The sequence below is a fragment of the Lolium rigidum genome, chromosome 4, assembly GCF_022539505.1.
Source record: "Lolium rigidum isolate FL_2022 chromosome 4, APGP_CSIRO_Lrig_0.1, whole genome shotgun sequence".
NCBI classification, from domain to species: Eukaryota; Viridiplantae; Streptophyta; class Magnoliopsida; order Poales; family Poaceae; genus Lolium; species Lolium rigidum.
Window position 1 is genome coordinate 219,409,944 of NC_061511.1, and position 12,698 is coordinate 219,422,641.

Consider the following 12,698-nt stretch of genomic DNA (forward strand, 5'->3'; position numbering starts at 1 on the left):
ACGAAGTTCACCTCTCCGAGGACACGGATGATGACATCTCTGCAAACCTTACGACTAATGGTCAATACTCCGCGAGGTCGGCCTACAAGGTGCAATTTATTAGCCCCACCTCCTCCTTTTTGCATAAGACGGTTTGGAAGGTTTGGACTCCTCTCAAAGCAAAATTCTTCTCTTGGCTCCTCACTCAAAATCTCATTTGGACCGCCGACCGACTCCAAAACGGGGTTGGCCAAATTGTGGCGTTTGTCCCCCTTTGCAAGCAAACCACGGAATCGGTCTCCCACCGTTTCATCTAGTGTTGGTACTCTCTTCGTCTTTGCGGCCTCATTCAAAAATGATGAACAGTGGTTGCACATCCCCGATGTACAACCCAACCTTTGGGGTGGCCTCTGTATCGACCTTCGGTGGCGTCGCATGACGAATGCCAGCATGCCGAACCGCAAAGCCATCGCCTCTCTCGTCCTTCCTATCACTTGGGAAATTTGGAACGAGCGCAATGCAAGGATCTTCCAAAGCAAGCATATGCTGCTGCGAAGTGGAATATCTTTGGTGACCTGAGAAGGGCGTAGCAAAACTGAGTGCGGCAAAAAGAAGATGAGAAGTATCACTTATTCACCAGCCGGGGTCACAAAGTGTTCAATAAAAAAAATAAGAGCACTTGTTGGCAGGCAGAGTGTTTATGCAGAGAGCATTACACGCTGATGTTGTTACCAAGCAAATCAAGCTCTGTAGTTGATGCCAGACATCCAGTATCCATGCTTCTCTGTTCTGATACCAAGGCAGCCCTGCATTAACTCGATAGAACATATCAGCATTCACAGTCCAAATGGGCACACACCTATCACAACATAAACTCTGCTTTTCTTTACTTGCCAGTTGCCACAGCTTTGCTTGCATTAATTCAGCCATACATATGCAATTGGCAGAATTAGCCACAGCATGGGTGGGTGGGATCGATGACAGCATTTTCTTCAGATAGTGTCCACCATCCCTTCACAGTTGATGGTGAACACGTAGTAAGTTATTGGAGATCAACACAAAGTAATAGGAAGAATATCCTAATGGGTCATTGCCATTAAACTGGTTATTCAATCATCTCATTCGGAAGTACAGATACCATTAATTATTGCTCTTATGGTGTTCAAGCCATGTAATAAGAATATAAAACTGATAAATCAATATCAGCCTTTTCCATCGACAGAATGTGTTACCAAAAGGTTTACTTTTGGTGCCACCTAAATGTACCAGAGCAAACAACATTTGAACTCTAATCCTATTTTATGAGAGTAATAAACTAAATAATGTTAAGTGAAAGGAATGGCCGTTGTAGACTAAACCCTGCATTCTTGGCCAGACTAGCAAAAACCAAAAGATATTGCACCTGTCTCTTGGCAAATTGAAATAGTGATCTCAGTGACTGGCTGACAAAATAATAATAAATTGCATGCAGAGAAATAAACTTTATACTACTACAGGATTTCAGATAACTAACGCAAGGCTCCTTTTCTCATTACAGCAGGTGATAGGTACACAAATATATTAGCTGCCTTCAGGTAGCTTACAATAAGATAGCAAACCAAGAGAGAAACAAACCAGTACCAACTAAGCATAACACATAAAGACTAGTAACATTCATCTGTCTTTTAAGTTCATAACTCTGGGTTTCAATCTCAGGCTTAGGCACCATATGTCCGCAATCATGGCTTCCTCCACAGTGGGTGGTAACAAAGCACTCCATTGCTGAATGAAGCAGATCATTTTACAGAGAATCACAAAGGCTATGTAACACACTTGGAGCATCCATACAAGGATCTATTCAAAAGGATCAGCCATTGACTCATGGGTATACTCATGGTTCACGGGAATGGCATATCTATCACTTATTAGTTCAATTTGTGCATCTCGAGAAGCTCTATTCTCCACCTGAAGCTGCTTACGCTGATCACACATCCATTTGTCGCTTTCCTTGTTAAGATACCCTATTTCTATTTGCTTCAACACTTTCGCATTCAAAACGAAGAACTTGGCATAGTCAACACATGGCCTCCTGTCGCCATCGTAATTCTTAATCACCACTTTTTGTAGATGGAATTCCAAGCATTCAATCGGATGAAGTGGGTCATACTTTAACAATTTTGATTCCCTATTTTGAAAATCGCATATTAATTTCCTTCATAATTAACTTTGTATCGCGTGCATGACTTACCAGAACTATGAAAGTAAGATAAGATAAGCAAGACTAAAAAGGATTCATCAGAAAGCAGAATACAAAATTATGAAATGAAAACAAATGAATAAAGGGGAGCCTAAATCTCACCTCCTTCTGTTATTCATACCTTTTCTTGGCTGCAACTGGAGATAGAAAAAAGTGATATAAAAGTGGTGTTACAATACTTGTTCACCGAATAATAAGTATGACACAATGCTGATTTTGACATTTACAGCAACAAATATGAATACTCACAACGACATAGAGCTTCTCTAAGCAAGGGAAGCACTTGAGGAAGTCAATAACGGCATCCAGATTAGCGCCAGTTGAGTTGAGAGCCAAAATCTTCATTGTGAGCATTTTGGTTGTCAAGCTGACTGCAACCATTTTCTGGAGAAAAACAAAGCAAGTGAAAATGAGAACAATAGCCTGCATATCAGAATGTCGAATGCTCAATTGTTGTTGATGCTACCTGAAAAACGGTGGTGCCAAGGTGGAGTGTGGATATGCCTTCAGACAAAAAACCCAATATTCTCAATTTAGGAGCCTGTATCACCCGGATGGTCGCCGGACCATCATTTGGACAATTTGGTAGCAACCTCTCCAGGCAAGGGGCATCCTCAATGACCAGCTCAGCTCCTTTTGCGCGACATGCATAGAGTTTGATGCTCCTAAGAGTCCGGGAACTGATGCAAAGGCGACCAAATCTGTTGCGCAGCCAAAGGCTTTCCAAAGCAGTGCATCCGGATATCATGCATTGGAGAGAATCCTCCGAGATGATGACATCAAACAGGATGAGCTGCTTGAGATACGAAAAACTTGGCAGCGCGACCAGGTCACGGAATTTGCAGTGGTCGAGCATGAGCACGCGGAGCGTAGGCACGAAGCGGTTCAGAACATGTGGCGGCACCTGGTAGCGGTCGATCCTTTGGCTGGTGACACTGAGCTCCTCGAGGCCATTGAGCGCCTCGGAGCGGAACCAGCGGGCGACCTTCGCCGGAAATCTGTGGACAGAGATGATGCGGAGGGAGAAGTGGCGGGTCGGGCCTGGATGGTCGGAGAGGATCTTGGAGACCACCGCGACGCGCGCGTTGTCCCCGGAGAGGCTACTATCCGCCACAAGGTTGAGCGGAGCACTAGTGGAGCGCCAGAGTGGGCGCCAACGGCGAGAAAGGGCCTGCGTGCGGGCACCTTCCTTGGTGGGGAGGAGGGAGACGACGGTGCCGAGCAGATCGTCGGGGAGACGGCTTATGAGGTCCAGGTCGTCAAGGCTTTCCAGATCCATGCCGCTGCTAGCCCCCAGTGGCACTTGCTTGCCGTCGACTCGAACAGATCTACGCCTCTTTGGAGCGCGCATCGCCGCCTTCTCCTCCTCCTCCTCCTCCTCCTCCTCCTCCTCCTCCTCCTCCTCTAGACCGGCGACCTGCGTACCGGTGGAATTTGGTCTGGCGAGGATGTGGTGAGGGGATTGGATATTGGGGAAGGGGGAAGGGGAACCAGGGTTTTCAAGGTCCCGATTGTGATTTTGCAATGGACAAGTGGTATGGGCGGGGTTGTATCTTGCATTTATTGTGCATAGATCTTTAAGGTAATTACATTATGGTAAATGCCCCGTCTCCAAAGTGAGTTTGGAGTATTTGAATTCTGAACAACAACATAAAAGCCTTTTTCCCAAGCAAGTTGGGGTAGGCAGTATTCGAATTCTGAAGGCAAAAGAAAAAAAAACTTGTTCCGCGATGGCAACAGCAAGTTAAGCGGTTGACACAAATAGAAGGTCTAGCACATATTTCCAGGACATCCTGAATTGTAAACAACACTAACATATTATTTCCGAGACTTCATGGATTTAGTAACATAATCATGCAGCTCATGATTTTTCCTTTTAGGCAGGTCATGATGATTTTTCCTTCCACGACCATAGCATACCTTGTAATGAGGAGGAAGAGTCCGCAACTCCGCATGACCTTCACACCTAAGCAAAGGCCAATGATAGTAGCCATACTGCAATGCTCCACTGTTGGGGTGAAAGTAACCCTGAAACCAAAGCAACAGGGAGCCCTCGCGATTTGACTTCATTCAGGATCCCGAATAGTACATTGGAAGTTCGATTGTAGATATTCAACTTACCTGACATGACTAAGCTCATCACTGATTTCGACTGAGTCTTCAATTGCCACATTAAAGCTCTTCGATGTGTATGGGTGCTCAGGGTCCTTTATATCTCTAATATGTTGTGAGAATATTAAGGAATAAAAAATAATTATGATAGGAGGACCCAGATTAAAAAAAGGCATAGGAGGAAAGCGAGCTACACTACATACACACAGGAAAAACAACAAAGGGGATATCAAATATTTCTAGCTAGTCTATGCGCTCGACTGCATTTTCATCTGTGCTTTCAGGTGCATGTCTGGTGCGCCACTCTTTTTTCTCATGTACCAAAGGGTTAGCATTTATCAACCCCCTGACCATTTTCCCTCAGCAATGCACTAATTTGGCTTAGACAAACAAATTCCTGCAAGTTGAAAGCATGAAAATCATGTCAACAGTATTAAGCCATTCTATTCTCGGAGTTTTGACCATCTAACGGAGCGCCCTCCCTTTCAATCGAAATCTAACACTGGGTACTATTTCTGTAAAATGTTTGCATAATACAAGCAAGATTCAAGTTGGATGGACATCCAGTGACCCTTCCATGACATTTTTAAAAGTATACTTATTTTGAAACTTCAACCAATCTGACACTCCGACAGACATGTGTCAGATGGTTAATGTTGAGACACACGGTTGTTCGCTCCCCTGGACATCTGCTACAGAAACTTCCAGCAGGGTAAAGACAGTTAAACCATACAAGGAAGAACCAGGGTTCGCCATGACAGCTTCAGAGATTCATGGATGGATGGATGGATGGATACTCCCACAAGAGAGTGGACGTTCTAATTCTGAGACCAAGGCAAAGGCTGCAATTACATTCAAGTCACTAGAACATGCCAAGCATGCTTGGTGGGTAGGATGGTAAGCATTTCTTCAGATGGTAATTATGTCAATCCGTAAACACAAGGAGTAACAAAAACATGCCATTAATAACCAAGGGTAAATGTGTCAATCCGTAACACGAGGAGTAACGAAAACATGCCATTTCTAACCGAGGGTAAGAGTAACCAGACATCTTTTCAGTTATGCCAAGGATCAGCACATCATCTCTCGATGTACAATCGGAACATACAAAATCATAGCACTCAGTTTCTGCAAGAAAAATGAAAACAGAAAGAGCTGAGGCGGCAGCAATATGCTTACTGAGAGGTGCAGAGCACCAAAATTGATGCACACGCCCTGCGACACCCAAGGGTATCTTGGATAAAATTAATCTGCAGTAGTCTGGAACAGGCTTCCGATGTAATTCAGGTCTCAACCAAGCATTGGTGACAAGCACTCCTCGAGTGTGTCCAGCAGGTTTGAATTTTCCAACGCAGCTGCGACACGTTCTTTGTCGTTCAGTTGCTTGTTCACTGGAAAAGAAGGGATGAGAGCATACTGAGATGTTGTTCCAGGCAAGGGAATGTGGTCACTGTAAGGTATAAAGCAGTAGTAGCTCATAGAACACATACATGCAGCTTCAGCTGCATGTGATCCAGGCGCCGCCTTATTATGTCCACCTACAAAAATCTGAAATTAATATGCTGTCATTTTTTCTATTAGAAGAACTATGAGCAGTAAGCAGCAGGTAGATATAATTATTTGAATTCTGAAGGCAGAAGGAAGAACTTTTTCCATGACAGCAGCAGCAAGTTGCGTGGTCAACGCAACCAGAACATCTAGCACAGATTTCCAGGACTTCCTAAATTGAGTGTGATGCTCAGTAACATCCAGAAGTATATGATGCTAACATACTATTAAAAATCTCATGGATTCAGTAACATATTCAGGCGGCATATGTTTTTTCTTCTTTTTCCCTTTTAGGCAGTTCATGATTGTGTGTGAACCTAGAATAGCAGGAAATGCTTGCACTCCACACCAACAGAACACCTTGTAATGAGGAGCAAGACTCCGCCTGAGCTTCACACGCAAGCAAAGGCCAATATTAGTTGCAATACTGCAATGCTCCAATGTTGCTAATAAGTTGCCTGCCAAGCATAACACACATATATATATACTAGTAATACCATTCAGGCGCCTTGTACATTCGCGGCTCTACATTTTAATCTTGGCTTTAGGCACCACTCCTGAATCCTTGTTTGCTCCAGAGCGGGTAACAAAAAATTGCCGAATGAAATAGATCATTTTTGGTTGCGTAACATCCCTGAGTTTTTAGCTCTCGTGGTACAACAAACTCTGCTATTGTTTGCATATGATTTGAACAAACTAGATTGAGCTATGTAACATCTCTGCATTTCAGGGGTCATTGTGTATACGTTGTTTGTTGGGAGTTCAATCAAAGTTGTTTGGTTTGGACGTGCATCTAGGTTACTGTCAGGTCTCTGTGATTGTGGAGTAGTGTCAGTGTACTAGGACCTGCTTGCTTGCTGCAAACAGAGTGCTTATGCAAGACATATTGGACAAAGTGTTAATTGGCAGCTCGCGAGAGCAAACAAATTCTCTATCAGTCAGAGCGAAACAGAACACAAGCAAACAGATACACCTACCATATTACCCAAAGTAGCAGCACACCGCTCTTACCAATTGGTAGGAGCAACAAATAATGCATCCTTGAAATGAAAATACAGGTAGACTGACAATGAAAAAAAAACTATTTCTTAGCATATTATGAGTTGGTATACTTTATTTTCGTGCGAAATCAGTTGGTATACTCCTTCAACTGACAAGTGATGACATGAACAAGGTGCTAGTGTTTAAAATACACAAAGCAATTTTAACCAAGCATCCTTATAATCCAACATTAGTATGGGGATTTCGGAGCTACAAATAGATTATTTTGGAGATCAACACAGTAATATATTTTTTTATAATGGGTCATTGCAATTAAACTGGTTCTTTAGACATCTTTGAAGTACGGATATAGTAATTGATCTTTTGATATTCAAGCCATGAATAACAAACTGATAAATCAAGTGTAGCCTTCTCCTTCTTCATAACTTATGACATAATGAGATCATGAAATTATTAAAAACAGTGCTGAAAAGGTAAGTTTTGATCCACCTAAATGAATGAGAAAAATCACCATTTAAACTCTACATACTATTTCATGACAGTAAACTAAGTAATGACAAATGTAAGTCAACAAATTCTAAATGTGCAAAATGAATGGCCGTTGTAAACCAGGCACCGCATTATTGGCCAAATTAGAAAAAACTAAACATTATGCTTCTTCGTTGGAAAATTGAAATTCTAATTTTATTAACTTGCTGACACAGATGTAATGAACTAAATGCGGAGAACTAAACTTTATATTGTATGGTTTTAGATTAAAAAAACACAAGCATGTGTCTTCTCATTAGAGCAGGTGGTAGATACCCAAACATATTAGTTGCCTTCAGGTACTACCAGCTTACAATACGACACCAAGCAGGAGAGAACAATCGGTACCAACTAAGCAGAACACATAACAACTAGTAACATTCACCTGTCTTCTACATTCGCAAGTTTAATTCCAAGGTTGAGTGTGGATATGCCCTCAGACAAGAAAAACCTAATATGTGCAGCTTAGGAGCCCGGATCACTCTGATGGTCGCGAGACCGTCATTTGGAAAATCTGGTAGCAACCTCTCTAGACAAGGGGCGTCCTCAATGAGCAGCTCCAATCCTTTTGAGCGGAGTGCATGGAGGTCAATGCTCCTAAGGGTCTGGGAACTGATGCAAAGGCGGCCAAACCTCACGCTCCGCAGCGAAAGGCTTTCCAGAACCGCGCAGCTGGAGATCATGCGTTGAAGAGAGTCGTCCGAGATGCCGACGTCGTTGAGGATGAGCTGCTTGAGGCGCGGAAAACTCGGCAGCTCGCGTAATCGGCGGCAGCCGCTGAGCTTGAGCAGGCGGAGCGTGGGCGCGAAGCGGGTCAGCGCGTGGCGTGGCAGAGGGTAGCATTTCCTGCGCGGGTTGGTGACCTCGAGCTCCTGGAGGCCGGTGAGCTTCTCGGAGAGGAACCAGGGGGCGACCTTGGCCCGGAAGCCGCGGTGGGGGATGATGTGGATGGAGAGGCGGCGAGCCGGGCCGGGATGGTCGGAGAGGATCTTGGAGACCACCGCCGCGGCGCGCGATGGGTCGCTGCAGAGGTCGCGGTCGACGACGAGGTTGAGCGGCGCCATGTTGGAGCGCCAGAGGGGGAGCCACCGGCGGGAGAGGACCTGCGTGCGGGCGCCGTCCTTGGTGGGGAGGAAGGAGACGACGGTGCCGAGCACCTCGTCGGGGAGGCCGCTGATGAGGTCTAGGGCGCCGAGGCCTCCCTGCTCCTCGCCGCCCCCGGGTGGCACTTGCTGGCCACCGGATCTGCGTCTCTTGGGATCGCGCGCTGCCGCCGCCTCCGCCACCGCCTCCTCCTCTTCCTTCATGGCCGGCGGCCTGCACGCAGCACGAATTTGGTTGAGAGAATAGCCACAATACCATTAGTCAAAACCGAACTTGGCAAAATAGCACCGGAAAAACCCACACTTGCCAAAATACCACACAGTTCCGTTTTCTTGAGCCAAAATACCGTTATGCACTAACTGAGCCAAACACCCACAAAAAAAAGACTTACAAGCCCTTGCCTCTTGAGACATGGTCAGCAACAATTTCAGTAGCACAAGATCGTGTATTCCAGAAGCATTTGGACAAACATCAGTTCAATGACATTGAGCATCGTTTGACATCTATTTCTACAATGAAATCGCCCATCAATTCACGCCGAAACAGACAAACAGCAAAATCTGAATTTTGTGGGTGCAGTCTACGAATAACCGTACTGTGTAACCTAAGAGAAGGCTGAGAAGAAGCAATACCGTGGAGGATGCAGCAAAGGAGCGTCGGGAAGAGCTGGGAGGGGCGGGGAGAGTCGCTGCGTCGGACGAGCGCGGCGGAGGGCGCGCTTCCTCGCGTCGCCTGCAGGTCGCCGCGTCGGGCTTAGCCGCGATGGGATCGTGGGCCAAGTGGGAGAGAAGTGCCGGCGGCGGCGCTGGGCTGCAGCGGTCGGGCAGAGGAGTGGAGCTGAGTGAGGGATTCAGAGGGGAGAGAGCCACGGCCGGCGCTGGGATTGAGCGGCCATGGTCGGCCGTGAGAAGGAGACTGGAGAACTTGGTCTGGTCCCGTCGGCCGTGAGAAGGAACTTGGTAGTTCGTCGAGCGAGCCACGGCCCACGGAAGGATGGAGCCCAGCCCAGACCAGTCGCTCGTAAGGCTGGGGTCGGGTTTGGTCATTCCCATCACCCTTATCACGCACACTTGTGACCTACGACTCTACCCATGGGTAAGAAATAAGACCCATGCCTAAACCCATCGGTCAACCCGATCCTATCGGGCAACCCATCGGGTACAAAAAAAAAATGAAGAGTTTGATGCAACCAAATATTTAGAACACATCGACACATTGTTGGGCTGCCCTGCCAGGACGAAGAGTGGTGTGTTCCCGTTCATGGCTTTGTGACTGTAAGTAGTACTAATATGCACATGTTTGGTGTCTGGATACAAGAGCTTTGTATGTAAACGATGTATACTGTCTACATGTATAATGTATGTGTATCATAGCCCACGTACCATACAAAATAATTCAATTGTTTTAATTAGTAATATTAATCGGGTGACCCATCGGGCAACCCGTGGGCATAGACTGATACCCATATCCGACCCACGACTAATCGGGTTTCCCATGGGTCGTTTCCATGGGCGAACATCGAAACACATACCCTACCCATTCGGGTCGGGTGCCCATGGGCAGACGTACCCATGGGTCGAAATGCCGGCTTGAGTCGCTCGTCACAAAGGGACTTTGCTTGGTTAGAGTACTAGCCCGTGACAAAAAAAAAGACTGCCTAGGTAAGTAAACATGTTGATGAGTATGTCAAAGTTTTCCTAGGCCTAGTTACACTATCAATAAATATTCAATAGTGAAGTGAAATCGGAGCTTCTTAACGTGCATACTAGGCTAGTATATATGTTTGGCTGATGTTTGCATGCTTCATAACCATGGAGTACCTGCGATGGCCATCCGTGGAATCGCAGGCATGGCGGAGGAGTCAGAGCAAAGTAAGGACGTGGTCGCCACTACTCTCCTAGTGCCTGGCGGCCATCTAATCCCCTTCACCGTCTCTCCGGAAACAAATGACAGAGAATCCTGCTCGGTAAACACGAGACATCTTATAAGGAACGCGTGCGATTTATGACTGAGGGTAAGACTAATCATACATCTTTTGAGAGATTGCACCAATCATCACATCATCACCCGATATACAATGAGAACGTACAAAAACAGAACAGCACCCAGTTTCTCCATGAAATAGGAAAACAGTAGCACTCAAGGACATACAGATTACGATATGAGAGCTGAAGCGGCAGCACCAAAACTTCATGCACACGACCTGCACCACCCTAGGTATTTATCTCGGATGAAATTAATCTGCACTAGTCTGAGCATATCAACGCGTTGGCAATTTCAGTTGTAATTCAGGTCTCAACCAAGCGTTGATGACAGGCACTCCTCGACTGTGTCCAGCAGGTTTGAGTTTTCCAATGCAGCCGCAACACGTTCTTTGTCGTTCAGTTGCTTGTTCACTGGAAAAAGAAGGGGATAGAATACTGAGATGTTTTTCCAGGCGGAGAATGTGGTAACTGTGGTATAAAGCTGTAGACTGTAGTAGCTCGTAGAACACATACAGGCAGCTTCAGTTGCATGTGATCCAGGCGCCACCCTTATGTCTACCTACACAGATCAGAAATAGAACAAACTATGAGCAATAAGCAGCAGACAGATATATTTATTTGAATTTTAAATGCAAAAGGGAAAACTTGTTCCATGACAGCAGAAGCAAGCTAAGTGGTCTACACAAAAAGAAAGTCTAGCACAGATTTCCAGGACTTCCTAAATTGCATATGATGAAATTATATCTCATGGATCCAGTAACTTATTCAGGCAGCTCATGATTTTTCCCTTTTTCCCCCTTTTAGGCAATTCATGATTGTGTGTGAATCTAGAATAGCAGGAAATTTTTGTACTCCACACCCAAAGCAGACCTTGTAATGAGGAGGAAGACTCCGCATGAGCTTCACACGTAAGCAAAGGCCAATAAGAGTTGCCATACTGCAATGCTCCACTGTTGGGGTGAAAGTGACCCTGAAACCAAAGCAATAAGGAATCCTCACAATTTAACTTCATTCAGAATCCTGAACAGTAGCATCAGAAGTTCCAACATAGATACCAACTTACCTGACATGACTGAGTTCATTACTGATTTCAACCGAGTCTTCAGTTACCACATTAAGCTCTTCCAATGAGTATGGGTGCTCGGGGTCCTTTATATCTCTAATATGCTGTAAGAATATTAAGGAGTACAAAAATAATTATGATAGCAGAACCCAGTCAAAAAAAAGTATAGCAGGAAATCATGGTACACTCCATACACGCAGGAAAGACGATAAAGAGGATATCAAATATTTCTAGCTGGTCTATGAGCTCCACTGCAGTTTCATCTGTGCTTTCAGGTGCTTGTCTGGTGTGCCTCTCTTTTCTCTCATGTACCACAGGGTTAGCATTTATCAACTCCATGACCATTTATCTCTCTGCAGTGCACTAATTTGGCTTAGACAGAAAATTCCTGAAAGTTGAAAGCATAAAAATTATGTCAAAACACTATTAAGTCCTTCTCTTCTCCATCTTTGGAACATCTAAACGTTGACCAACGGGGGAATGATCCCTCCCTAGGCTATACGTTGTTAGGTAGGATGAGACTCTCCCAGAGGATGGACGCTAGGATGATAACCCGGTTTAAAGTTCGCCCCTCCCTGCGAAATTACCGCGAGATGGGGATTCTAACCCGGGTGGGCTGGCTGCGCACTCGCTTGCCTTGCCAGCTGGAACTCAGTTCTCATCTTTCGAACATCTAACGGAGTGCCTTCTTTTCAAACAAAATCTATCACTGGGTACTATTCTTGTAAAATGTTTACACACTACAACCAAGACTAGAGTAGGACTGAACATTCAATGACCATTTCTACGACATTTTTAAAGTATAATTATTTTAAAACTTTAATCAAATCTGACCTGCCGACAGGTTGGTCTCAGATGGTTGATGTTTCGAAACTACTTCATGTTGAAAAAAAGGTTCAAGCATATTTCAAAAGCCTATTCTTCAAACTATGCATGCAAATTTAATCCCACGACACCCAATGGAAACCTGACTTGTTAAGTAAAATCACAATCTAGTATCGATAGGCAATAAAGACATGGGTTCCTTTGGGCAGCTGAAGAGGAGGTGAAGGGAAGCAAGTGTATGGTCAACTGGAAGAAAGTCTGTGCTCCAAAGAAGCTCCGAGGCCTGGGAATCAAGGACATTCAGTGTTTCGGTAGA

General features: G+C 45.1%; 3 protein-coding genes across 6 annotated transcripts; all 3 read right to left on the bottom strand.

The window, feature by feature from the left end:
• Window positions 1-1,484: 1,484 nt before the first annotated feature.
• On the bottom strand, window positions 1,485-7,901 carry LOC124707077 (F-box/FBD/LRR-repeat protein At3g26920-like). 4 transcript variants are annotated; one of them, XM_047238736.1, is made up of 7 exons: window positions 7,791-7,901; window positions 5,818-5,865; window positions 4,337-5,718; window positions 2,682-4,243; window positions 2,465-2,599; window positions 2,318-2,352; window positions 1,485-2,143 (listed from the first exon to the last, which is right to left on the bottom strand). In XM_047238736.1, exons 4-7 carry the CDS (start codon window positions 3,564-3,566, stop codon window positions 1,813-1,815), a joined length of 1,386 nt encoding a protein of 461 aa, XP_047094692.1. In that variant the 5' UTR covers window positions 3,567-4,243; window positions 4,337-5,718; window positions 5,818-5,865; window positions 7,791-7,901; the 3' UTR covers window positions 1,485-1,812. The 4 variants fall into 4 exon arrangements, with proteins under 4 accessions (XP_047094692.1, XP_047094691.1, XP_047094690.1 ...); XM_047238735.1 differs by lacking the exon at window positions 7,791-7,901 and having other exon boundaries at window positions 4,337-4,432; window positions 5,507-5,718; window positions 5,818-7,487; XM_047238734.1 differs by lacking the exon at window positions 7,791-7,901 and having other exon boundaries at window positions 4,337-4,724; window positions 5,507-5,718; window positions 5,818-7,487.
• Window positions 7,597-9,561, bottom strand: LOC124648286 (FBD-associated F-box protein At4g10400-like). Its single transcript, XM_047188076.1, has 2 exons — window positions 9,101-9,561; window positions 7,597-8,722 (listed from the first exon to the last, which is right to left on the bottom strand). Exons 1-2 carry the CDS (start codon window positions 9,559-9,561, stop codon window positions 7,798-7,800), a joined length of 1,386 nt encoding a protein of 461 aa, XP_047044032.1. The 3' UTR covers window positions 7,597-7,797.
• A 964-nt stretch (window positions 9,562-10,525) lies between these two features.
• Window positions 10,526-11,987, bottom strand: LOC124707078 (protein AE7-like). Its single transcript, XM_047238737.1, has 5 exons — window positions 11,779-11,987; window positions 11,558-11,663; window positions 11,365-11,464; window positions 11,008-11,053; window positions 10,526-10,905 (listed from the first exon to the last, which is right to left on the bottom strand). Exons 1-5 carry the CDS (start codon window positions 11,900-11,902, stop codon window positions 10,805-10,807), a joined length of 477 nt encoding a protein of 158 aa, XP_047094693.1. The 5' UTR covers window positions 11,903-11,987; the 3' UTR covers window positions 10,526-10,804.
• Window positions 11,988-12,698: the final 711 nt, after the last annotated feature.